Below are 27,284 nucleotides of genomic sequence, written 5' to 3' on the forward strand. Positions count from 1 at the left end.
CCTTGCCACATTTGGGGGCTTCCCTGGTGGTTCAGACGGTAAAGAATTTGCCTATGATGCAGGAGATCCGGGTTTGATCCCTAGCTTGGGAAGATCCCCTGGAGAAGGGCTTGGCAACCCACTCCAGTATTTTTGCCTGGAGAATCCCATGGACAGAGGAGCCTAGTGGGCTATATAGTCCATGAGTCACAGAGAGTCAGACTCGATGGAGTGACTAACAGTTCCACTTGCTACATCTAGTGCTGAAATGCAGTTTGAAATCTTACTTCTATTTCATAAGTTTTCTAAAAAAGAGATTTTATTTTGCTTTCTTCTTCATTCACCAATTCCAATGCTTATTTCTCTAAAGTGTTAGGTCCATTCCCTCTAGTTCTCATTCCCCGGGAGATAAAAATGCTCGGTTCTTAGGGAAATGACAGGGCAAAGCTTTGGACTGTATTTGTGCACTAAATCTTTATTCTAAAAAAGAAAATGGAAACTTTTTAAATGAGAATTATTTACACCTACATTAAAATCTTAATGAGTAAAATAATGTAAAAGAGAGAAAAAGAAGATGCTTGGGCATGAGTTTCTGAGAGAGGGCTTGCTCCCTGTTCCAACAACTCTCTCCTTCCTTTTCCCAAAGGAGAAAACAAACTGGAACCTTCCGTGATTCTACTGCTGGAGACTTTCCTAGTCCATCTTGGAATCAATCAGTCCTTCCCCTTCAGATATATTCCTGGGAGATGATGGCAAAGTGACAGTGTAGCCTTCCAAAGGACTTCTAGACAGGTCATTTGGGGACAGATGGACTTGATGGTCAGGAGCTGGGGAGGGGGCAGAGCAGAGGGACTGGGGAATGGAAGGGTCAGACTTGCACCTGTTATAGGAGCCTGGAGGCTCAGACTTCTGGAAGCTTTAGCCTTGGGAGGGTCCAGTTCTTACAGCAGGACGGGGCACCTGCTTCGTGAGTTGCCCTCACGGGGACAGTGGAGCCACAGACTGGCCTCTGCCCACCCCAAGAGGCTCTCTGGAAGCCACTTCCTTGATGCCTGCACTTCTGTTATGATCAGAGGGCTTGGTGAGTCCCCAAGGCTTTGAGAAGAATATTAAATCTTCTCTGTGTTATGAGCCCGCTCTAAGAACTGTTACCAGCACAGTAGAATGCCCTGTGGTCCCAGCCCCAGTCCTGCAATGGGTCTTTCTTACCACTCCCTATAGGTGGAGCCCCTGAGCTTCATGCCGGAGGTAAGGTTTGTGCGGAATACTCCCTATCCCTACTCCCAGCCATCCTGAGAGAGGACTCCTGTGCCAGCCCAAGCCAAAAAAGGAGCTTCTGTCCCACCGCAGTCCCTTCCAGCATCTCACAGCCCTCAGCCCCCGTGAGCTGGACCTGATGTTTAATTTAAATCTTTCTCACCGGCTCCAAGTAACAGCTCACATCTATGGCAGGCTGTTACTTCCTGCTCGCTGTGATCTTCACCAAGTGAGGTTGCCAAGCTACCCATTGTCTCTTGTCTTCTCTCTCTCTATTTTTTTTCTCCCCTCTCCCTCCTCCCCAGCACTTTCATCACTGTCCCCTGAAGTCATCTCCCCCCTCCCCAGTCTCCACTCCAGAATGGCTTCCTTTTGGGGTTCAGGGGTTATTTTATCTCGGTGAACACATCCTTTAACCCTGCTTGGCATTTCAGGCCGGAGGCGGAGACCCTGAGTTGCACCCATCTTCCCATCCCACTGCCCGGGACTCCGTGCCATTGACCAGCCAGACAGGCTGTGCTGCCCAGGGAACTGCCAGACAGTTACCCCTCATCTGTCTGGTCATGTTCCTTTCAGAGCAACCTTTCCTTTCCATTCAGATTATGCATTTCTTTTAATATTTTATGAGGCTGAACTGCCTTACACTGATTCCCCTCAGCTTCAGGAAAAAGAAATGGAGTCCTCACTGAGGAGTTCATCCCTTTAAATGCTGCTAACATCCCTGCAGGTCCTGCGGCTGGCGGCTTTCTGCCTCGCTGTTCTTCCCCTCCATGCTGCTCACCTCTTCCCCCGATCCACACCTCCATGGTGATGTCCTAGGATGCATTTGTAATTGCAGGTCAATTACCAATTGATTTCTGTCCGAGAGAGAGAGTCAGCAGGTCTGGCCTGGCCATCCCCACCTGGACCCATCAGAGTGTCTGGCTGCTTCCACAGCAGCATTTAAGATGCTGGACTGTGGGAGACTTCCCACCAGCCCCTTCCTAGGGATACCCCTCAGCCCCCACCCCCTGTACAAACAGCCCTAAGAGCTTGTCCAGGAGTTCCTAGATTTGGGAAGAAAGGGGAAAGGGAAGGAGAAAAGGCATTGCCTTTATCCCACATGTTAGGCACTCAGCTAGTACATGCTTCACACACAGGGTCTCAATTTATCCTCCCAAAGCTCAAGAAATACCTGTTGTTTCTCCGTGTGAATGAAACCTAGAGAGGTTAAGCAGTTTGCCCTAAATCACACGGCAGAACCTGATGCAAACCCAAACTCGAAAACTCTTTCTCCTGAGCCTTCACTTTCCTGAGTCTTTTCCTGCTCCATCTCTGGGATCCGCAGATCCATGGGAATCACTAAGGGTGCTTTCTATGGAGGGTAAGTTAGCTGCTGATGGAACCCGATAGGCTGGATGGCCACACAGGGAGGGCCTTGGGCAGCGATGCTCAAATGTGTGAGCGAGCCAGCCTGGCTACCCTGCCCAGCCCTGGCCTCCAGCTTACCCCTCTGTGAACTTTTTTCCATTCACAGTTCGTTTGTGATTCATTTAAGACAGATTGTAAGGGTTGCAAAATATCGGTGGGAAGAAAGACCCCTTATGACACACCCCAGGTCAATGTCACATCTGTCATTACTCATCAGGCTCTCTCCCCAGTGCTATGCTTTTCAGTCTCTGCCGGAAAATATTGGTTGCCTTCTCTCTATGGTTAAAGGGCTAATCCTAGTTGAATTCAGGAATTTTCTCCCTAGTTTCTGCTAAATCTTGACCCTCCCCTCATCCCGGTCTCAGGGGAGCTCTGGTCTCTGGCTGACTTCTTCCAGAAGCTTAAAAGGATAAGTTAGCAGATTTTTCCAGAGACCATGTCAACATCATCCCAGACTCTGGGCCAGCCCAGACAGAGACAATTTCTGCAATCATGCCTGAATAACCCAGTCTGGGAACCAACCAATTCACTATCGGGGAGTTCTTCTTGCTGTCTACCCTCAATCTTGCTCACTTTCACGTTAGTTCAAATGCACACCCATAGTAACCTGGCCCTTACACTGGGCACCCTAAGTGAGCTTGAAGGATGAGTTTTCAGCCCCATCTCTGGTAGAGATCCGGACAGCCTTTAGTTCTTCTGGCTCTGGGTACCAGGGTGACAAAATACAATCAAGGTGGATGGCAGCTTATTACATTTTAACTTTCCTATTACCTACCCAATAGCCTAAGCCGCCAATAAAGCAGCCATCACAGCCTGTTAATATCTATTTCTGGGAGAACAGGGGCAGAAGGCAGGGGCAGTGCCTCCCGGAAATGTCAGTAATAGATGCAGAGGGAACCTGACACTGTCCTAATGAAGCCAAAGCAGGTATTTATTTATCTGGCTCCATTCAGAGGCTCTCTAGTCGGTTTCCCAGCATGCAGCGCTTGCCATCCTCACGTGTGTCTTCAGAGGAACACATGCCAGGCTTTACCCTAGAAATTTTGTCCGGAGCTGGTTTATACATCTGTTGGCTAGACTGGGTTGAAGGGGCCCCTTGGTTAGTCCCCAGGGCAATATATTTCTCTTTTTGCCATCTCTGCTCTGATTCATTAACTACAAATAATATAAGGATTATGCCTTCAAGAGCCCTTTGTCTCGCTGCCTAGCAGGAGGCAGTTCCCCTGAAAATAAAGACCTATTGTTTTGCCTTCTCGAGGCCACAGAACTCCGCTCCACGGTCCACAGTCCGTTTATGCAGGTCTCTGGCTGCATGGTTTCCCATCCTGGGTCTCGAGTGTTGTCAGAGATGCCATCTCATCTTCCTCCTATGGCGTGGGTGCCCTGACTCCCACAAGCCCCATCTCTTACCAGGCAAAGGTCGCTCATGGAAGAATCTGCCCTCTGCAGCCTTATCTCACCCGTCCCTCTTTTCTTTCTCTCTCACTTGTTCTCCAATCTTCCCCGCTGCCCATTTTTTTTTTTTTTTTTTTTTGCTCCTGCTCCCAGGTCCCTCATTTCAAAGTGGCCCCAGAGGAGTTTATCAAGTTCCAGTTCCAGAGATTCACAACCCTGAACCTCCACCCCAGCAACACCGACATCAGCGTGGCTGTGGCTGGGGTCCTGAACTTCTTCAACTGCACCACCGCCTGCCTCATCTGTGCCAAAGCAGAATGTAAGTTTCCCCAGGCCAGCTGCGCCCAGACGGTCAGGTCCTGTCTGTGTCAACAGGCTGGTTTGCCCCTCCCTGGCTGGAGACCACACCCCGCCGGGGAGGGCTCTCTCTGATCTTAGAGGCACTAGAGGATTCGGGCCTTGCTGGGTGTCCTTGGCTGTTTGTCCGTCTGTGTATGTGAAAGAGAGAGCAGTCCAGGGGCCCCCTTTGTCAGAAACTCCCCGGGCATGGGCCGAACAGCGACGAGCTCGTTTACAGGGAGACTGGCCAACCGCCAAGACTTTCTGCATCTGAGAATGCAATTCCCACATTTTCAGCCTCATTGTTAAGGAGCTACAAAGAGAGAGAGAGAGGGAAAATATAAAATTGGATGCATTTGTATTTGATGGGTTGAAGAGCTTCTTTCGTTGGAGAGCAGGTTTTGCTGATGGAACAAGGTTCAAGGTCAATTCCTGGTAAAGTTTTTTTTTTTTTTTTTCTTACAGATGCAGGTTTTAGAAATGTGTTTTCTCTGACTCTCAATTTGCGACATAAATTTAGTGTTTATGAGATTTAGCTAATTTAGGCCAGCACATTCCAGCAAATCTGTGCATCTGTGTGCTCTGTGGCAGCTGTGCACCCACATGCACTCAGGCAGGTGCCGGCCACTGGCCCCCACTGGGGCCCAGAGTGCAAGCCCCCGGCATCTGTGTCCTGCGCGGGTCTGGGTGGGCTGCCCGGGCAGAGGTGCACCATTCCTGTTCGGCCCTCTATGGCTTCTCAGAACCGCTCGGCACGGTAAGTCCTTCCTCCAACCTGGAATGCCCACAGCATCTGAAAACAAAAGCCCCCTCTCTGCCAAGGGCCAGACCCATTTCTTATGGGACCTTTGCACCTCACTGCCCCCACTTATACATTCAATCATTTATTTAATACAAAATGAGTACTTGCTCAGTGCTACCCAAGAAACAAAGTAACTGAGTCCCAGCTATGCATGTTTTTCAAATATATATATATATATATTGTTTTATTTGGCTGTGGCGGGTCTTAGTTGTGGCAGGTAGGCTGTCTAGTTGCGGTTCATGGGCTTCTCTGTAGTTGTGGCGGGCAGGCTCAGTAGTTGCGGCACGGGCTTAGTTGCCCCGCAGCGTGTAAGATCTTAGTTCCCCAACTAGGGATCAAACTTGCATCCCCTGCATTGGAAGGTGAGTTCTTAGCCACTAGACCACCAGGAAAGTCCCTATGCGTGTTTTTTTTTTTATGCTTTATTTAATAATTCAACAACTTGGAGGTTTTGGAAATGTTGGAATGTCCCATTTTAAAATTCAATACACTTTAAAATCCAGTTTCTTAGTCTCTCTAGCCACACTTCAAGTGCTCAAAAACCACGTGTGAACAGTGTAGTAGAGAACATTTCCGTCCTCACAAAAAGTTCTATTGGACAGCATTGCTTTAGATGATAAGGTTTTGTGGACAAAGCATTTTGTAGCCCCCAAAAGAGAGAGAAATGTTTAGATAACACTTCATTCTATCTCTCCCTCATGGAGAATTTCAGCACACATTACCATGGGCACTCTGAGTTGTCCTGTGGCCAAAACAGCTATTTACCTCAGCATTTTCCAAATAGGTTTGATCATATGCCCCCAAAAGGATGCTGATCTAAAAGCCCACACAGGATGCTAGTATTCGATGGAACACAGTTGGGATACATTGCGTTCCACCAGGTGGCCTTCCTCGCCTGGCATCTTTACACCACTGAAAGGTTTAACAGAATCCAAGATTCTCCCTGGGAAATTTCTGCCACCAGCCCACTCAGGCAGGACTGAACTGGCTCACCCCATGCACCCAGCGGGGATGCTGAAGGACAGGACAGGCTGTAAATATGGCCAGGCAAAGGTTGCTCTGCAGCCCTTGTCTGTGCTGGGTTGCAGTGTCTCACCAACCTGACAGGAAGTCCTTTCTTGTGTCTAGCCACAGTCCCTCTTGCTTTAAAGCTGAGCCCTGTTTCCTCTGCTTCAGCTCTTACTGGGTTTTGGGACGTGAGTTGCTCAGACGTTGGTTAAGCACCTGCCGTGTGCCAAGCACTATGCTAGATATGGTTGCCTCCTAGCCCAGGGCGCTTTCCATTGGAATTGACATTCTCTGACATTCAAACAGTTCCTTGCAGATTGCAAAGCACTTTCACTGATGTTTCCCCACTTTACCTCCCTCTTTCCCAGTCATTCCGAGCTGAGCAAAGAGTCTGGGAGCTGCTAAGTGATTTGACTTGAGGTCACACAGCTGGTACGTGACAAATCTGAGCGGGGGCTTCCTCCTCTCTGGCCCCTCCCACCCTCCTGGGCTGCGCCAGGCTCAGGAGGGCTCAGGGTGGGCCCTGCAGGGCAGGCACCGTGTCCTTGGCAGGGCAGAGATCTCTCTGGAACTGTGCAGCCCCTTCCTCCCTCGAGTGGGTGCAAGACGGCTGAGCACAGACAGCAATCCCGGAGAGGATGAGTCTGCTCAGGTGCTGGTGAGGCCGGCCCACAGCCCGGGCGGGGCTCATCAACCACACAGTGCCGCCTCTGCTCCGAGGAGAAGAGCTCATCTCTGGAGGCTGCTGACTGACTGGCCCCACCTCCCAGAGGCGGAAGGAAAGTGGGGCAGAGCAGAAGTTCAAGGGCAAAGAGGATTAAAAATCTAATCAAAGGATGAAGAAATGAGGGGCTGAAGGGAAACGCAGCTCAGAGCTTGGGAGGAGACACTCTTCCATCTCCCTTATTAATGCAGGGCCGAGAGACGCTGCAAGTCGAATTAGGAACAGGAATCTAATTCTGTTTTCCTAGCGTCAAAATTAGGCATAACAGAGATCATTCCCTGGGGAATCACGCCGCTTACGCTCCTTCTTCCCCAAAGTAGATTTTTAATAAGCAGGTTTTGGACCAAGTACAGTTGTATTGTGGATTGCATTATTTTTCTTTAATGGGAAAAAAAAAAAAATCAGAACATCTGCAAGTATCTAGTGCTAGTGAGCTTGAGGGAGGCAAGGTGAGGAGCCCAGGCGTGGCTGTCCCCATCACCCCCACAGGGTTGGGGGAGTTTGCTGTTAGGAGACTTTCAACAAAAGTTGGGGTTCCCCACCGTGGTCCCTGAGTCCCCTTTGGTGAGATCTCCCAGCCCTGCCACAGAGTTACCTTTTGAGACCCTCAGGCTGGACCCAGAGACTCTTCATTCAGTTCAGTTCAGTTGCTAAGTCGTGTCCGACTCTTCGCGATCCCATAGACTGTAGCACACTAGGTTTCCCTGTCCTTCACTATCTCCCGGAATTTGCTCAAACTCATGTCTGTTGAGTCGGTGATGCCATCCAATCCTCTCACCCTCTGTCACCCTCTTTTCCTCCTGCCCTCAGTCTTTCCCAGCATCAGGGTCTTTTCCAATGAATCGGTTCTTTGCATCAGGTGGCCAAAGTATTGGAGCTTCAGCTTCAGCAATAGTTCTTCCAATGAATGTTCTGGGTTGACTCTTCATGGTCACAAGCATAATATGCTGTGCATTTTCCTGGCATTGCTATACATAGTTCAGATCATCTTTTTGTTTGTTTGTTTTTCGTGCTTGCTTTGGCATTTCTAAGTATTTTAATGTTCTTTTGTGTGTGTGTGGCTACAAGTTCTGTGCCCCTACACCCTCTGCCGCTTAGGTACCACCTCTGTGACTCAGAATCAGAAGCCTGGGTTTGGACCTTGCTCGGCCTGTGGGTTCTGAGCTCTGCCCTGCATCTCTCCTGTTCCAGACTTTAGTCTCTGTGTGCAGTGCATTCCTATTCAGTTGTATCCGACTCTCTGCGACCCCCTGGACTGTAACCCACCAGGCTCCTCTGTCCATGGGATCTCCAGGCAAGAATACTGGAGTGGGTTGCCATTTCCTGCTCCAGGGGACCTTCCCAACCCAGGGACTGAACCCTTGTCTCCTTCGGCTCCTGCATTGCAGGTGGATTCTTCACCGCTGAGCCACCTGGGCTGACCTGTTTGGTCTCTACCCAGGAGTAATGATGATACCTGCTTTCTGGGCCATTGTGGGGATAAATCCACAGTATGTGAAGAAGCTTAGGAAACAACAAAAGCAAGTCTCAGGTCAGAGACGCCTGCTGGGCCCCAGCAATTAATAAACAAACAGGGACTTCCCTGGGGTTCCAGTGTTTAAGACTCTGCATTTCCATCCACTGTAGGAGGCTCAGGGTTCAGTCCTTGACCGGAGAACTAAGATTCCACATGCCGTGCAGTGCGGCCAAGAAAATTAAAAAACAACAGCAACAAAACAACAAAGAACTAACCCAATCAAACAAACACCCTGGAGAAACCGAGGGGAGTCCCCGGGTGAGGTTTTTCCCACGTCCATCCTTGCTGTCAGAGAAGGGGGCAGCCTGGATGGCCAAGCAGGGCAGCAGACGGTCCTCCTGGGAGCAAGAAGCCTCCATCCCCTCTCTGTCTCCTCCTCTGACCCCCATGGTCTCGCCCTTTCTGTCTTTTCTTGGGGCCAGGTCTGGGTGTGGGATGGGACAAAACTGAAAGGTGGGTAAAATAAGCCCACTGTTCAAGCATCTGAACTTGTTCCATGCCCCTGCCCCTCTCAGGACACCTCGGACCCTCATCCCTCTCACTCCATCAGAATCTGCTCCCTGGAAAACTAGGGCGTGAAGACAGCAGCTGAGGCACGTGCACCTGTCAGGGAAGGGAGTGGCCACGCACCAGATTTTGGTGCTCCGGGCAGAGTGGTGGGTTCATCACCTCCGTGCATCCTCACCACCATCCTCTAGTCCATGTTACGTCAGCTGCCGCTCACAAGAGTTTAAAGTGAAAGTGTGAATGGGCTTCCCTGGTGGCTCAGCTGGTAAAGTGTCTGCCTGCAATGCAGGAGACCCAGGTTTGTTCCCTGAGTCAGGAAGATCCTCTGGATTCACCAGAAGGGAATAGCTACCCACTCCAGTATTCTTACCTGGAGAATCCCACGGACAGAGAAGCCTGGCAGGCTACAGTTCACGGGGTCGCAAAGAGTCGGACACGACTGAGCGACTAACACTTTGGCCAGCGGGAATGTTACGATCTTCCAGGATCAAAGCCTGAAGCCCAGGGGATCAGCCAGTGGAGAGGGAAATGATCACTTATTCCCACTTGTGGATACAAGCATCCTCTGTGTCCCCGGCAGACCCATCACTTAGCTCTTTGTGTCCTTGTCCCGCAGCCCCACCCAACCCCGGCTGTGCCTTTCTCAACCTGCCCATCCGTCTGCTGCCCCATCTCCCAGTCTCAGAAGCCAGCCTCCCTCCTTCTTCCTGGAATAGCCAGTCTGCTGGCTTTCACATCGATCCATCCCATCACATCCTGAGCGATACTAATAGGTTCCCCAGTTCCCCTCTCAGCCTTGGACTTGGCAGCTAGGCCCGCTGCTGGGCTAAGGGACCCGCAGGATACGGGGGTCAGGGTGGAGCTGGAGGGGAAGCTGGGGAAAGAGCAGCTTTGAACCCCTCTGGTGGCAGCTGCGTTTGACAAATACCTTAGTTCCATTAAGGGGTTCCTAGTGGCACAGATGGTAAAGAATCTGCTTGCAGTGCAGGAGACCCAGATTCCATCCCTGGGTCGGGAAGATCCCCTGGAGGAGGGCATGGCTACCCACTCCAGTATTCTTGCCTGGAGAATCCCATGGACAGAGGAGCCTGGCGGGCTACAGTCCATGCGATTGCAAAGAGTTGGACATGACTGTGACTGACACACTACACTTGGTTCCATTAAACAGGTAGAGGTAAGGTAAACAGCAATTGGAAATGGCAGACTGTACTGAAAAACTCCTGACGTGCTTAATGTAACTAAACCACCCTTCCTCTTCTGCAGATGTTTTCCACTTCCTAGAATTAAAAAAAAAAAAAAGATCCTTTTCTAATTCGTAAAGAATCTCTGGGCTAGAAAGGCACCAACATCTTTGTAGTTCAACTTTCCAACCACTGATTTAATTTCCTCTACAACCATCCTCAAATGGGGCTTCAGTCTTTCCTTGATTACCTCCAGCCATAGGGAACTCACTCCCTCACGATGTAGGCCACTGTCTCTTTAGAGAGCTCCAGCAGAGTTTCTTCCTTACATTGAGCCAAGTGCAGCCCCCTGTGACTTCCATCCATTCACTGTTCCTGGGGGTAGTCCTTGACTATAAGTCCAGAACAAGTCTGTCTTGTGACAGCCCCTTCCCTGTGCCTCAGGCCAGGCACCCCTTCCTTCAGTGGCTCCTCAAGTGACATGGTGTCTGCTTCCACCCGGCACTGCTTCTCCCCTGACTTCTCAGGAGGGAGTCTCTTCCCTCACAGTCTCCACTCAGTCCACCAGCAAGCACCGTGCACCCTGCCTCTCACTGGGGCTGAGCTGCGGAGTCTGAAATAGGATCCCTACCCAACGCTGTGAAATAATTAGACTACATGTTATCTGTTGTAATATATGCATATATGCGTAAGCATATGCTATCAAATGTTTCTTATGGTTTATAACCAAGGGCTGTATCCTGCGAATTGGGTAATAAATCCTGAAGGAGTTGGAAGAAGAGAGAAGGGGAGGGTGGGGGCTGGAGATCGGAGAGAGGGTTTTGGGGGGATGGGAAGGGGTGAAGGACAGTTAGGATGTGAAGTGGTGGGGGAGGGGTGGATGAAAACCAGCTTCATGAGGCACCTTCCAGGTGACAGTCACCAATCTGCTCACTTGACTCCCCCTGTAAGGTAGTCATTTCCCATACCCCACGGATGGGCATCCACAGAGAGGCAGGGGGCAGAGGTGGTGCTGGAGCTGGGATTCGCGGCCGCTGGCCGCTGACCTTGTGCTCTTCTTGCTACTTCAAGCTCGGCGCAGCCTGGGAAGGGGAGGGACTCCTAGGAGATGCTGGGGGAGGTGGCAGGCCTCCCAGGCACTCGCCGCCCTTCTCCCCTGCCTCCCGGCAAACAGTGTTGGATGAGACGCTGCTTCTTGTTTAAAGGGCAGCGGGGGTGGGCACGTGGGCATTGATGGGAGCAGGGTCCCCGGTTTTCCTGGCACCTAGGGGCCCTTTTTCCCTGGGAGCTCAGTGCACCTACCAGCTTTCAAAGGTTGCAGGGTCCCTGGGCTGCCTTTTCCAGGCTGCTCCGCGCCGTGTGTAATTGTCCTGTCGCTCCCCAGGCTTCCGTCTCGTCCCGCTGAGTTTCACTGCCCATCTGATGGATCCCAGGGCATTTGGCCTCTCTCCCAGTCAAACTCCAAAGGTTCTCCCTGCTGCACTCCAGGCCCAGTGGGGAGTCCACCCTCACTACCCCTCCCTTGCTCATACCTCCAGCTGCTCCCCTAAAGCATGTCCTGAGGACAAATCTTTCCTTGAGCCAAGGAGCTGGCCAAGACTCCAGCAGCTCCATCCCTGTGCCCTCCCTGATCTCCTTGGCCTTTTGATCAGGTACTCAGACCTTTGTCTCAGTGCAATTTTGCTTTTCACAGCATCTCTGTGAAGATGTGAATATGCTTTGCATTTTACATATAGGAGGAAATGCAGTTGCCCCATAGAAACCAGATTTTTAGGCCACCAAACAAAATAGGGATACGATTTGGGGCTTTAAAAAAATTTTTTTTGGAATATAGTTGATTTCCAATGTTGTGTTAGTTTCAGGGGTATAGCAAAGTGGATCATATATACATATCTATATGGTCACTCTTCTTTTAGATTCTTTCCCCATATAGGTCATTATAGAGTATTGAGTGGAATTCCCCGGGCTGTACTGTAGGTCCTTATTATCTATTTTATACACAGTACTGGGGATATGGTTTGAACTTTGCTATACACTTACCTGGGGCTTCCCAAGGTGGCGCTCGTGATAAAGAACCCACCTGCCAGTGCAAGAGACATAAGAGATGTGGGTTCGATCCCTGGGTTGGGAAGATCCCCTGAAGAAGGGCATGCCCACCCACTCCAGTGTTCTTGCTTAGAGAACCCCATGGACAGAGGAGCCTGGCAGGCTATGGTCCATAGGGTAGAGTTGGACACAACTGAGCGACTGAGCATGCAGGCACACACTTAGCTACCGGTTCCTGGCCTCTGAGACCCTGGAGGGCAGGGTCTGTACCTGACCCATCTTCTCTGCTGGCGTCTTGTCAGCCCAGTGCCTGGCACTAGGACAGTGAGTGTTGGATGAACAGACGAGTACCTTCTCCCTCTTCTTCTGCCTCACTAAGCCGCCATTCCCGACCTTTGTGTTCTTATGGGAATGAGTAGATACAAGAGAAGCAATGTTGATTCCATGCATGCCATCTCCCAGCCTGTCTTCACATAGGATCTCAGTGAGTTCTCACCTGTTATACCTGTTTTACAGATGAAGATTGAGACTTAAAGAGGTTAGACGGTTCTCAAGGTCACACAGCTAGCGACAGTTGACCCTGAGCTTGAATCCAGATGTGCATCAAAGTTGGCAGGAAGAGCCCCGGCAGCTTTGGTACCCTTCTGGATGGAGGGTGGTGGTATGGAGCCATGAGGGGCACAGGTAGCAGCAGGGGGTCTAACAAGCCTCCACTGAGGCCTGTTTGGAAAGGAAGGGAAAACCAACTCAACTCTGGGCTTGCACAGCCTGCGTTTCTGAAACCTCTTTGTGAAGGACAGGCCCTCTAGGGGCTTCTCCACCCCTACCGCAGCCCCTCGTTCCTTGGACCACCTTTTCAGGACCCAGGGTGGGGGTGGGAGTTAGGGATTGGCCCCACCTTCCAGGGCTCTGGTCTCCATCACGCCAGGCCCACCCTGCTCCCTAGCTCCCTCCACCCTGCCCCCTCGCCCTTCACACAGCACACCGAGGCTTTCGCCCCCAAGTCCTGAGACATGTGCGCCCACGCTTCCCGGGGTTCCGTGCCTGCTGCTCCTGGTGTCTTATCCTAAGAGGAAGTCTGGACTCAGGGAAGAGGATGGGATGGAGACACGGAAATGGGAATTCTGGTCCCAGCTCTTTCCCTGGGCACATCCTGTCATTTCTCTACAAAATGAGGAAGGTGGTACAATGCTCTGTAGTTTTTTTTTTTTTTAATATTTATTTACTTGGCTGTGCTGGGTCTTCGTTATGACACTGGGGATCTCTGATCTTTGTTGCAGGATGTAGGACCTTTGGTTGTAGCTTGCAATCCTTAGTTGCAGCAAATGAGATCTAGTTCTCCAGCCAGGGAGGGAACCCAGGCCCCCTGCATTGGGAGTGTGGAATCTTAGCCACTGGACCACCAAGAAAGTCCCTACAATGCTCTTCAGATGCCCCCTTATCTTACCTTTTGGTCCTCAAGGATCAGGAGGGGGTTTAACCTGCACAGGGAAGAGGCTTCTTCAGGGTCACATTCATGACCTCCCTGCATTTAATATTCCTTTAACCAGTGCAGACACCAGAGCACCGGGCTCTTTGGTTAGAGAGCATCCCTCCCCGGGCCATCCACTGTGTGTGGTGACTGTCTGGGAGAGTTCCTCCTCTCCTGCCTCCTGCTCGCCTTTGTGCTATGGGATTGGAATACTTTGTACAATCTTGGGAGGACTTAAACGAGATGAGCCGTTAAAATGTTTAGCCCATTACCTGGAATGCAATAAGAATTCAATGAATGTTACTCTTGTCATTGATTGGTTTGGGAGCAGATGCCTGTAGGTCTCTTTCCATTGGAATTGGGACCACTGCCTTCCCAGGAGACCCCTACCTATGCACACACCCTCCTCCTGGCCTGCTTTTTCAGAGATGTTGTTTAAGACCCATGTGTCTTGGTGACATCCATCTGCAATCCCTTCTCCCATGTGCTCGGCAGCGAATAGCAAGGGCCAGGCAGAGCCCTTAGCTCAGGATCCCCGGTTGTTCTGGGTCCACCTGACTGCCTGCTTGGGTGCAGTTCAAAACCTGTTCTTTCATAATCATAACAATACCTTGTCTCAGAGCAGCTCCTGTGTTCTGAGGGGTTCAAAGCATTTTGCTAGATCTGTTTTTTGGGCCTTGTGACCTGGAGGGAACTGCTCCCTGACCTCCACCATGGAAATAAAAGCTGGATGTAACATTTATGAGGGTTCACCATGTGCAATGCTCCAGCCTAACCACTTGATGCCAGACCCAGGACCCTGCCTCCCTCCCCAGTTTTCTGGCTTTGGCTCCCCTGTCTCCCGAGGCAGCACCGTGGACCCTCAGGGGCTTCGTCCTCTCTTCCCCTCCAGGCCTTTTAAACCTAGAGAAGCTCCTCCGGCAATTCCTTATCTCCAAGGACACACTCTCGGTCCGGATGCTGGATGACGCCAGGGACCCCACCCCGCTCCTCAAGGAGATCCGGGACGACAAGACCGCCACCATCATCATACATGCCAACGCCTCCATGTCCCACACCATCCTCCTGAAGGTGGGCGCCGGGCCGGGCGGGTGCTGGTGGGCGCCGAGCATCCCCCTGCCTCTGAGCTGACACTCTGCTCCCTTCTTGCCCTGGGTGTCCCGCCGGGCCGAGGTTGAAGGAGCCCTGGGCTGGACCTCTGACCCCAACGTGTGCTTCAGTTTTGGTGAACAGCTCCTGAAAGCTAAGGGGAAAAAGTAGGATGATGCAACGTCACAGCATTTAACTCTCCATGCAACAGGGCAGCCACCGGCTGAGACATTGGCCACACCTAGATCTGCCAGGGGCTCTGGTCCAGGGGTTCCTAGGAGGGGCAAGCGTGGTGGGGTGGGCTACTTGGGGGCTGAGGCTATTTGCCAAGCCAAGTAGAGGCATCTCCATATTCTGACAGCCAGGGCTGTCTCATCGTGTGTATTACTGAATACCAGCCCTGAGTGTAATCTTTACATGTGTTCTATCGTTTACCGAGTGCTGCCGTGCCATTTTTCAATGTAATCCTCTCCATGACCACACGAGGTGGACATGATAGCATCCCCTGGCAGCGGAAGAAGCTGAGAGTCTGAGAGATGAGCAGTTTTGTCCAAGGCCAGCCCTGTGAGGAGCAGCACAGAGCCTGCCTCAGTTCTCTTCACAGGAAATCAGTCCATTTCTACCCCGCTCCCCACCCGCTCCCGGGGACACAGACACCAGCCCCTGAATCAATGTATACACATGGAAACTGGAACTCTCTGAGGGAGGCCGATCCAAGAGAGAGAGACAGAGGCAGAGACACACACAGAGACAGAGACAGAGGGAGAAAAGTCAGTGCCTGGGGGTCCACGCTGGACAAACAGCTTCGATCATCTGGGCATCCTTGGGCCCACTGGGACTGTGTCCTGGGCTGGCGTCTGGGCTAAGCAAGCAACCCCAGACAGAGTGGACCCTGCCAGGCTCCGCCCTGGCTCCGGCAGCTCCCCCAGCCTCTCTGGGCTCATGGTCTCCTCTAGTGCCGTTTTAATTGCACATTTAAGTGCAGCCCAACGTCTTCCACTGGGGGAGTGAGGTTCCTCATTAACCTCGGCAGGGCCGCAAGGAGCCCAGCAGACACAGGATGATTCTCTCTTCCTCTCCCTCCCTTGCTGTCTCCTTACCTCCCCACCCCAGCTAGTTTTGTCTCAGAATTAATAAGAGGTTTGAATGAAATTTCTCTGAGTACTGAGGGCCGTCGCTTCAGCCTGTTGCTATAGTAATTTTCTGCAGCTCCAAACCCACGTCTGTCTGTGTGGGTATACCCAACTCACAGACACACACTCCAACACACAGTTTTTCTCTTTCTCTTTCTTCTCTTGTGTCCAGAGCTGTGATCAATGAAGTCGTCAAGGATGGAAGAGCTCCTTTAAGTTTCAGGGCATGGGAGATGAAGGCTGAGGAGTTCTCAGGAGGGTGAGGAGGACTGAGGACTAGGGAGCAAGATAGATGTCCCTCAGTCCCCCTGCCAAGGGCAGATCAGAATGTGTTTCCCCTGCAGTAGCTGATTCCTGCCTGGACAGCCCCCAGGTGGAAGCCTTTGGGGGTCAGCCCTTGCCCAGGAAGGCTCCCAACATATGTGGTTGCCTCCCTCCCTTTTAAAAAATATGTCTAGTTCATTGTTGAAATCTCAGAAAGTACAGAAAAGCCCATAGGAAAAAAATAAAAATCATTCACAATTCCATCACCGAGAGAGAACCACTATGAAATTTTGATATCTAGTCTTTCTGCCCTTAGAGACACATTTTTTTTTTTCCTTTTTAAAAATTATTACACCCTGCACATACTCTTCTGGAACCTTTTTTTTTTTTTTTTCAACTTAATTATACGCCATGCATTTTTTTCTCATGTCATGACATATTTTTCTACAAATATTTAAATGACTGCATCATTTCTTATCATATGGATGTACCATAATTTATTTAACCATCTCTTTATTGTTGAGAGATACAGGTTGTTTTCAATCTTTGCTGTAATAAATAATGCTGGAATGCACATCTTTGTACATAAATCTTTATGCACATTCATGAATATTTTCAGAGCATAAATTTCTAGGAGTGGAATTACTGAGTTAAAGGTATGCATGCTTTTAAGGATTTTGATATGATTTGCCAGCTTGCCTTTTTAGAAAGTCTGTAAGGATTTACACTCCCACCAGTGGCGTATAGGTGTCTTATAGCACCCTTGCCAGTACTGGGTATTTTCATTAAAAACGCTTTTAATTTCTTTTTTATGGCTGTGCATTTGAAGGAAATTCCCTTATAATGACTATTATTAGCAAATGGTTCTGCTGGGTGGCCAGTGGCAGGCTTTCCTGAGGTCATCAATCAGCCCCAGCCCATGTAACCTTGGAACCAAACTCATCAATGAGCAGTGAGGTTTTGGGAAAGTTTGTCCCCATTTGAATTCCTAGAAGACCCAGCAGGCTGACCTTGTATCCATCCTGGACTCAATCCCCATGCTTCCCTGAAGCTCCAGGCTCCTCCTTCATGAGGTTACAACCCGGCCTTGAGGGAAGATAGGCTCAGCGTGGGAAGCAGTGCAATCAGAGGGCGCCCAGAGCTTCTGGGAGTCTCGCTGTGCACTCGTGAGCCTGGCCTCGGAGCTTGGCAGCACTCCACTGTCTCTTGATTTCAGGAGGATTTTCAGAGTAATCCCCTACTTTATTGAGCGGCTGTTCCAGCAACGAATTCCATGTTTACCCAGAATTCAGGTCTTAAAAACCAAGGATCTCTTGTGTTTTATCTTTAGGACAGCAGATTTCACAAAGTGGGTTTTAACCATCCAACAGTGCCCTTTCTCAGCCCCTTGCCCCCAACCCATCCCTGGAACCAGGGGGCTCCCATCAGCCTAGGCATTGGTGAGAGGCAAGGGCATTATTATATGGATAATTTGAGGGGTGGGTGAAGAGGTAGAGGTGAGCACCATGCCCTCCTCCCCAGAAGTGGAGGCATCACTGTAACTTTGCTAGAGGAAGGAGAGGCCTTGAGCTCCATCATGACCCCTTATAATCTTGCCCCAGTTGCCTCAATTTCTTATAGGGATGGTGGTGATATATTGGGCTGGCCAAAAAGTTTGTCTGGGTTTTTCTGTAACTTGGAAAACCTGAACAAACTTTTCGGCCAACCAACCTAATAATTACCCCAGCCTGTCCTTCAAGGAGCCTGTGAGAATGCTCACACAGTTATTGGAATCCCTGGGGAGATAAACACAATATAAAGGGAGAAGGCGATCATCCCTGATTTTGTTTACCGCCCCCCCACCCCCATGCACCTCAACAGTCATGACAAAAGTGGTTTCCTAGTGGCCCAGGGCTGCAGGCTCCATGATGAAGATCTAACCGACTGTCAGGAGGGATGGGGGCCCTGGGGAGAGTCGGGCTCATTATTTCCATGATCTCCTTGTCGATCTTCTATAGCACCTGTCACACTCCAAGCCAGGCACATGGCACAGAAGGTTGCTTATAGAGGTATTTATGATGCTGCAAAGATCAGACAAAAGGAGGCCCATATGATCTAGCAGCTCCCAACCATGGGCTGAGGCTCCCTGGTGCACCATCAGCAAGGGTACACCACAAGCAACTTGCTCCTCACTACTAACAGAGGACCACAGTATGCAATGAGTCACCTCTTTCCAGCATCACCGCAGACTGAAGAATATGCCTATGAGGCATACTCACTCTCACCCTGACGCGGGTGGAGTTAATTTAGGAATTGCCTACAAGCCACCACTTTCCTGTCCATGCCTTGGCTCCTAAGAGAAGTGGTGTCAGCAATTCCATCAATATCATAGTTCTCCAAGGGGAGTGTTAGGCTGCCTGGCTTTAATTTCATCTTTTCTGTGTATGAGACGTGTGATCTCCTGGACAAGCTACACAGCCTTTGGTGCTTCAGTTTCCTCAGCTGTAAAAGGGGGTGGGAGTGGTGGATGAGTAACAGTGAACCCAAGCCAAATGCTGTCCGGTGCTCGCTGCGGACTAAACAGTGAGTCAGTGTTAGCCATTGGTATTGTTAATGGTTGTGGAAATTGTTCTTATAGTCTTTTGTTATTTGTTTCATTTCTCGGAAAGTCACTTTGGTTTCCATAATCCCCAGTTATATCCGTGGGAATGTGTACACATCAGAATATCACCTACCATGAGTGTCACTGCAGGGGTGGGGGCGTGGGCTGGAGGGAGAGAGACCTTACTCTAGAGGCCAGGGTTTCTGTGCTCCATCCTCCAAGGTTGAGGGTGGTGTAAAAACCCTCAAGATGTTCTACTCTGCCGGTGGAGAGCCAGACCAGGGGCAGGCACTTGGAGCCCTCCCTAGTCATGCACTTCCAGTGGGTTTTTTATTTTCTGCTCTAATCTCCTTCTCTTCCCTTTGCAGGCAGCGGAACTAGGGATGGTGTCAGCCTATTACACATACATCTTCACTAATCTGGTAAGACATTTTCACAGCTCACCTCTTTGGCATAGAGAGTATCATTAATTAGGGTCAGTGGGGTGTGACAGAATGAAGCCCTGGAGATGGGCAGTAGGGCAGATGGAACGGAGGAGCAGACGCCAGCCAGAGAAGCAGGGCGTTTGAAACATGGAAGCCCAGGAGCCCTAGGACTCTTTTCCTAACAATTCTTAGCCTAGAAGAATCTAATACCACCACTCAGACACCACAGCTGACCCCTCTGATGGTTGCGTCTCCTCTATGGGTCCAGTTACAGGCCGGCAGTCCAGCTGCTACATTGCCAGACCCTTATGCTGGCTGGCTTAGAATTAGGAACACTAGAGCACAAAAATTACGCCTGTCCTAGGTAAAAGGTGTTATAACTGATACACCTTCAGGGACCATTTTTTCAAATTCCCTTCTTTTGCAGCCTAGAAGAGAGACCCATGGAAATTTTACTGAGTCAAGTTGGAGCTCTAGTTTTGCCACATACAAGCTGTGTGCCCCTTAAACAAGCACTGAGCCTTGCTTTCCTGTCTGTAAAATGGGTATTAGGACAGCTACGTTGTGGAATTGCTATCATTTTGAAATGATGTAGTTTAATCTGTGTATATTTTGAAATTGTAAAGCATTAAGACATGTGAAACATTGTGAAATATACACATTCTCAATTACTCAGTAGAAAGAACCTCAGAGAACAGGTTTAAAAACATTATAACTTTTTATTTTGAGATAATTATAGATTCACAGAAAGCCACAAAGATAATACAGAGGGGTACCATGTAACTTTAACCCAGTTTTCTGCAGTGGCTATATCTTATGTTATTACAGTACAACGTCAAAACCAGGATATCAAAATACCAAGTCTGTTAAGACGTGTGTAGATGTGTGTAACTCCTACTACAATCAGGAAAAAAACCATTCCATTACCACAAAGATCTCACTACTACTTTATAGTCACATCCATGTTCCTTCTTCCCACCAGCCCTAATCTCTAATAACTGCTAATCTGTTCTCTATTTCTAACTTTTGTTGTTGTTGTTGTTCAGTTGCTAAGTTGTGTGTGAAATCTTTGTGACCCCATGGATTGCAGCACGCCAGTTTCCCTTGTCCTTCACTATCTCCCAGAGTTTGCTCAAACTCATGTCCTTTGAGTCAGTGATGCTATCTAACCATTTCATCCTCTGCCGCCCCCTTCTTTTGCCTACAATCTTTCCCAGCATCAAGGTCTTTACTGATGAGTTGGCTTTTCGCATCAGGTAGCCAAACTATTGAAGCTTCAGCTTCAGCAACAGTCTTTTCAATGAATATTCATGGTTGATTTCCTTTAAGACTGACAGGTTTGATCTCCTTGCAGTCCAAGGACTCTCCAGAGTCTTCTCCAGCACCATAGTTTGAAAGCATCGATTCTTCAGTGCTCTGCCTTCTTTAGGGTCCAGCTCTCACATCTGTTCATGACTACTGGAAAAACCGTAGCTTTGCCTAACTTTTCTACTGTTATGTAAATAGAATCATGAGTAGATGACCTTTGAGGTTAAATGTTTTTCACTCAGTGTATTGCCCTCAGGATCCATCAAAGTTGTATGAATCAATAGTTTGCCCTTTATTTTTGCTGAGTCATATTTCTTGCTGTGGATGTACCTGTTTACTTAATCATCCACCTATAGAGAGACATTTTAGTTGTTTCCAGTTTGGGGCTATTACAGGTAGAGCTGTTATAAACTGTCATTCAGAGAAGAGGTTTAATTATTATGTGTTTATTTATTTCATAAATGCATGAGATATCCAAATCATTTAAGTAGTCCCTTTATTCAGATATACTTTTTAAAATGTTTTTTAAAAAGTGGGCTGAGTCTTTGTTCCTGCAGGGCCTTTCTCTAGTTGGTGGTGAGCGGATGGGCTCTTGGGCACTCGGGCTTCAGTAGTTGCGGCACACAGGCTTAGTTGTGGAATTTTCCTGGACCAGGGATCGAACCCATGTCCCCTGCATTGGCAGCAAATTCTGGGAAGTCCCTATCCAGACACACTTCTGATGTAACAGGCCCTGAGCCAGGCATTAGAAATTAAAATGGGAATAAGAAACCAAGCTGGCCCAGCAAAAACGTATTGCAAACTGTCATATTGCAAAGTGGCAAATTCCATGAGATGTGGACACAAAATGCTTTAGACCCTAGAGCAGGGGCCACTTGCTCTACCCAGGGCAGGTAGGAAATGCTTCACAGAAGAAAGGGTCTTTAAGCTACATCCTGAAAGAGAAGTAGACTTCTTCCTAGACAAACAAAGAACAGAATACCATTTGGGAATAAGGAACAGCATGCTCACATACCTGGAGATTTGAGTCCCTTCACACATATGGACTGCTCCAAGAACGGGTGTGCCGGTTCATTATTACTCATTTGTCTATTTATAGCCGTTTGTGAAAGTAACCTTCTTAAAAGATATAAGGCAGGTAACATCAAATGAATAATAATGAACTGGCACACCCATTCCTGGAGCAGTCCATATGTTAGAAGCGACTCAGATCTCCAGGTATGTGAATATGCTGTTCCTTATTCCCAGTGCCAGTGCAGGAGACATAAGAGATGCGGGTTCAGTCCTTGGATCTGGAAGGTCCCCTGGAGGAGGACACAGCAACCCACTCCAGTATTCTTACCTGGAGAATCCCATGGACAGAGGAGCCTGGGCGGGTGGTTACAGCCCATAGGGTCGCCAAGAGTCAGACACGACGGAAGCGACTTAGCACACACACAGGTGTCAATGAACCACAAGAGCCTTGATGTATTTAGGAAGCAGAATTCAACCTTGCAGATTTGAGTCTAGAATCTGAAAATGGAAAAGGTTACCCAGAATCTGAAAATGGAAAAGGTTACCTGGGAGTTAAGACTTTCTTGGCCCACACAGGTGGTAGGGTAAACTAGGGGTCATGCGGTGTCCCTTCTGGGATTTAGGGGCCAGGGTCAGGTCTCCTGAAATATCCTGCAAAGGTGAGGAGGGGGCTGCCCAAAGAGCCAGGCTGGGATCCTGCCGTCCCTGTTCATCTCTAGTGGCAGTTTTGTGAACAGCTCTTTCTTGGGGCTTCTGTGGCATTGTTCACCCTGAAGCATCCTATAGGTCTTTGCTGTCAGAGTTGAAAGCCCTCTTGAGGAATCCTGTATAGCTTCTCTTCTGCTGTAGGGACTCCCTCCACAGCAGGCTTGCCAAAAAGTCATTCAGCTGTCTTTTGCCTGGTACGCCCCCACCACAGGCCTGCCTGTTCCATTGGAATTTTTAACTGAGGTCTAACCTACAGATAGAAGGCCACACAGATCACAGGTGAGCAGCTGAACGAACGTTCTCCAAGTGAGCACACCTGCGTAAGCAACACCCAGATCCAGAAATAGAATGTTGCCAGCACCCCCCAGAAGTCCCCTGCACGCCCCCTCCCAGTCACTGCCCCTCAGAATATAAAGCAGAAGGAACTGCTTTGTTGGCGTGTTTATTTTATTTATTTTTTTCTATCTCACACTGCTGCTGTAAATCAGGGCATTAACATGAAAAAGGAAAGAAAAGGATTAGACTATTCCCAGAGTAATGCGAAAGCATTTGCCTGAAGTAAGGAGGCATTTGGGGGAGCCCAGCAAGTTGGCAGAAGAATAAGGACAGATTAAACTCCATCTGTGTTCCATTTGGGGAGCCTGGGAAGCAGAGGGGACGAGGGGGAGAAGGCAGGCCAGGGGCCACCTGCCTTGGGCCAGCCTGCCCCCGTGTTAGGCCGACAGGGTAGCCGAAGAGGAGGGAGTGGGGCAGCTAGGACTCACAGAAGTGTTTGTGCAGATGGAAGGAGGCTAGTCGTTTGAAAGATGAATTCCCAGGATGATAAAGAGAGTAAGGCGAGGTTGCTTGGCCTGGAAATGTTTAAGAAAGCATCACGGAGGCTTCCCCGGTGACTCAGTAATCAAGAATCTGCCTGCCCATGCAGGAGACATGGGTTCCATCCCTGATCCAGAAAGATCCCACATGCCATGGAGCAACTAAGCCTAAGCCTATTGAGCCTGTGCTCTAGAGCCCAGGAACCACAACTACTGAAGCCCAAGTGCCTAAAGCCCATGTTCTGCAAGAAGAGAAGCCATCGCAATGAGAAGCCCTCACATTGCAACTAGGCAGTAGTCCCCGTTCGCTGCAATTAGAGAAAAGTCCACGCACAGTGATGAAGACCCAGCAGAGCCAAATATAAATAAATAAAATTATATACAAAAAAGAAGGCATCACAGGACTTCCCTGGCATCCAGTGGTTAAGACTTCACTTTGGAAGGCAGTGGTACAGGTTCAGTCCCTGCTTAGGGAAGTAAGATCCCACATGCTTTGTGGCCAAGAACACCCCTCATAAAACAGAAGCAATATTGTTGTTCAGTCACTAAGTCATGTCAACTCTTTTCGACCCCATGTACTGCAGCACACCAGGCTTCCCTGTCCTTCACCATCTCCCAGAGTTTGCTCACACTCATGTCCATTGAGTCAGTGATGCTATCTAACCATCTCATCCTTTGCAACCCCCTTCTCCTCTTCCCCTCAATCTTTCCCAGCATTAGGGTCTTTTCCACTAAGTCGGCTCTTCCCATCAGGTGGCCAAAGTATTGGAGCATCAGCTTCAGCATCAGTCCTTCCGATGGATATTGAGGGTTGATTTCCTTTAGGACTTATTGATTTGATCTCCTTGCAGTCCAAGGGACTCTCAAGAGTCTTCTTCAGAACCACAGTTTGAAAGCATCAATTCTTCAGCACTCAGCCTTCTTGATGGTCCAACTCTCACATCTGTACATGACTACTGGAAAGACCGTAGCTTTGACCATACAGACCTTTGTTGACAAAGTGATGTCTTAGGCTTTTTAATATGCTGTCTGGGTTTGTCATAGCTTTTCTTCCAAGGAGCAAGCGTCTTTTAATTTCATGGCTGCAGTCACCCTCTGCAGTGATTTTGGAGCCCAAGAAAATAAAACCTGTCACTGTTTCCACTTTTTGTGACAAAATGGGAGAAGGCGAGGGGGGGATGTTTCGAGAGAACAGCATCGAATCATGTATATTATCTAGGATGAAACAGATCACCAGCCCAGGCTGGATGCATGAGACAAGTGCTCGGGCCTGGTGCACTGGGAAGACCCAGAGGAATCGGGTGGAGAGGGAGGTGGGAAGGGGGATCGGGATGGGGAGTACATGTAAATCCATGGTTGATTCATGTCAATGTATGACAAAAACTCACTACAATATTGTAAAGTAATTAGCCTCCAACTAATAAAAATAAATGGAAAAAAAAAGACTTTAAAAAATGATCCACGTCAAAAAAAGCTTTAAAAAAGGTAAAAAAAGAAAGCATCACCCCTGCTATGTCCCACCACTCCCTCTTCTCTGAAATGTTAATAATGACTTTGATGATGAATCTTGTGGAGAAAGCCCTGCCCCATGGAGTCAGGAGACCTGGGTCAAGTCCCCACTCTGCCTTGTAATCGCTATGTGACTTCGGGCGAGTCGCACTGACTCTCTGAGCCCCAGGTCTCTCATCTGTAAAATGGGGATAATGAAATCTTGCAGGGTTGTTGTGAGGATAAAAAAACTGCATTATGAATTGCCAGATACTATATGTTTTCAGGACAGTGTGTGTTTTGGTCACACTCTGATACTTTCAACTTTCAAAGGGCTTTTGTCCTTCTTGAGTGAACACAGAATGAGATGAGTTTTGGGAGGGTACCTTCCTCAGAGAGTTCTTTGAATCTGGAATTGACAGGATTCACACAGTTTGTAAGTTTGCAACAGGAAACCAGAAAAGTAACTGTGTGAATGATGATGGCTGAGTAACAGCCAAGAAAATAGAAGCAAAGCCATTTCAAAAATCAGTCAGTGAGAGAATATTCTGGATACTTCCCATTAGTGCCTTGGCTCTTGGAAGGACAGACCTTTATTAGGAGTCAAGAAGCTATTTTTAAGTCCATTCTTTCTGCCCAGTTGCTGTTGGAGTCTTGAACCAGAGCAGGAGGGGCTTTATCTAGAAGGTCATAGGTGAGCCTCTAGTGCTTCTCTAGTCCAGTGGTCCCCAACTTTATGACACCAGGGACCGATTTTGTGGAAGACAATTTTTCCATGGACCGGGGGTGGGAGGATGGTTTCTGGAAGATTCAAGCACATTACACTTACTGTGCACTTTATTTTTATTATTATTACATCAGCTGCACCTCAGATCATCAGGCATGAGATCCTAGAGGTTGGGAACCTCTCCTCTAGTCCTTCCCCCCAAATATAGATACCACCTGGACTTTCATTCTTATTTATTTCATCTCTGAATTCCTCAAGGACGTCCAGCATGTCCCATCTCTCTAAATTCGGCCACAGTGATGCAGCCGGCACTCAGATTTGCATTTGAGAGTTAGCACAAAGGTGCAGGCCTTTGCATTAGCAGACAAGACTAAGGACTCCAGGTTGACTAGCTATCAGCTGTGTGATGCCTTGCAGGTTGCTGAATCTGTCTGAGCCTGGGTGGCCGCATCTGCTGGTGAACACTAATAATACCTGCCCTGGGAGATAATAGCCACACAGAAACTGACTCACAACACACGTCTAGTAAAGGGAAGGTATTATTTTAAGAAGTCCTGGGCTTCCCTGGTGGCTCAGTGGTTAAGAATCCTCCTGCCAATGAAGGAGACACAGGTTCGATCCCTGGTCCAGGAGGATCCCACATGTAGTGGAGCAACTAAGCCCATGCACCAAAAGAGCCCTGCTCTAGAGCCTGGGAGCTGCAGCTACTGAGCCCACGTGCCATAACTACTAATGCCCGTGAGCCTGTACTTCACAGCAGGAGAAGCCACTGCAATGAAAAGCCCCAACACAGAAACTAGAGAGCAGCCCGGACAGCAGTGAAGGCCCAGCACAGCCATAAATAAATAAATGAAATTATAGAAAAGGAAGTTCTATTTGTGTTTCCCAGGTACCGAAAAGAACAGAAGATATCTATTTTGCTGTCCAGCCTCTAACAGCCTATAAAAGTGCCTCCTAAAAGGCCATTTTATTAATTTCCAGACAATGAGTAGAACGAGGTAGTTCAGTTATTGTGCAGTCACAATATTATTATTGTGTGGAATCAGGTAATATGTGTCTTTTGTGTGTGGCTTATTTTATTCAGCATAGCGTTTTCTACGTTCATTCATATTACAGCAAGTATCAGAACTTCATTCCTTTTTTAAACTCTTTTTTTTATAGTGGAAATATACATAAAATTTGCCATTTTAAGAGTATCATTCAGTACAGTGAGTATATTTACATCGTTGGGTAGCCATCATCACGATCCACGTTCAGAACTTTTTTCATCCTCAAACTGAAACCTTAAACCCATTAAACAGCAACTCCCCACCCTCTCCCCCCTCCCAGCCCCTGGCAGCTACCATTTTGCTTTCTGTCTCTATGAATTTGCCTCTTCTATATGCTTCATATAGATGGAATTCTAATGTTTGTCCTTTGGTGTCTGACTTATTTCACCTAGCATAATGTCTTCAGGGGTCATCTAGGTGTCAGAATTCCCTTCTTTTTTAAGGCTGAGTAATACATTAAAACACTAAGATCATGGCACCTGGCCCCATTACTTCACTGCAGATAGAGGGGGGGAAAAGGTGGAAGTAGTGACAGATTTCCTCTTCTTGGGCTCTAAAATCACTGCAGATGGTAACGGCAGCCATGAACTCAGAAGATGATTGCTTCTTGTCAGGAAAGCTATGAGAAACCTAGACAGTCTGCTGAAAAGCAGAGACATTACTCTGCCGACAAAGGTCTGTATAGTCAGGCTATGATCTTTCCAGTGGTCACGAATGGTTGTGAGAGCTGGATGGTAAAGAAGGTATAATGTCAAACCATCGATGCCTTCGAACTATGGTGCTGAAGAAGATTCCTGAGAGTCCCTTGGACAGCAAGGAGATCAAACCAGTCAGTCTTAAGGGAAATCAACCCTGAATACTCGTTGTAAGGACTGATGCTGAGGTTGAAACTCCAGTATTTTCCTCATCTAATGAGAACAGCCAACTCATTGGATAAGTCCCTGATGCTAGGAAAGATTGATGGCAGAAGAAGAGGGTGTCAGAGGATGAGATGGGTGGATGGCATCACTGACTCAATGGACATGAGTTTGAGCAAGCTCTGGGAGAT

At 48.7% G+C, this 27,284-nt stretch overlaps 1 protein-coding gene across 2 annotated transcripts in view; it reads left to right on the top strand.

Annotated features, from left to right (window-relative positions):
• GRIK4 (glutamate ionotropic receptor kainate type subunit 4) overlaps positions 1-27,284 on the top strand; it is a 484,233-nt gene that overhangs the window by 313,427 nt on the left and 143,522 nt on the right. For both annotated transcript variants that reach the window (XM_043482502.1, XM_043482503.1), the window contains exons 5-7: positions 4,195-4,360; positions 14,528-14,706; positions 19,071-19,124. In XM_043482502.1, the coding sequence (XP_043338437.1) occupies positions 4,195-4,360; positions 14,528-14,706; positions 19,071-19,124 (399 nt within the window). The remainder of the gene's footprint in view (positions 1-4,194; positions 4,361-14,527; positions 14,707-19,070; positions 19,125-27,284) is intronic.

This window comes from Cervus canadensis, chromosome 11 (genome assembly GCF_019320065.1).
Source record: "Cervus canadensis isolate Bull #8, Minnesota chromosome 11, ASM1932006v1, whole genome shotgun sequence".
NCBI lineage: Eukaryota > Metazoa > Chordata > Mammalia > Artiodactyla > Cervidae > Cervus > Cervus canadensis.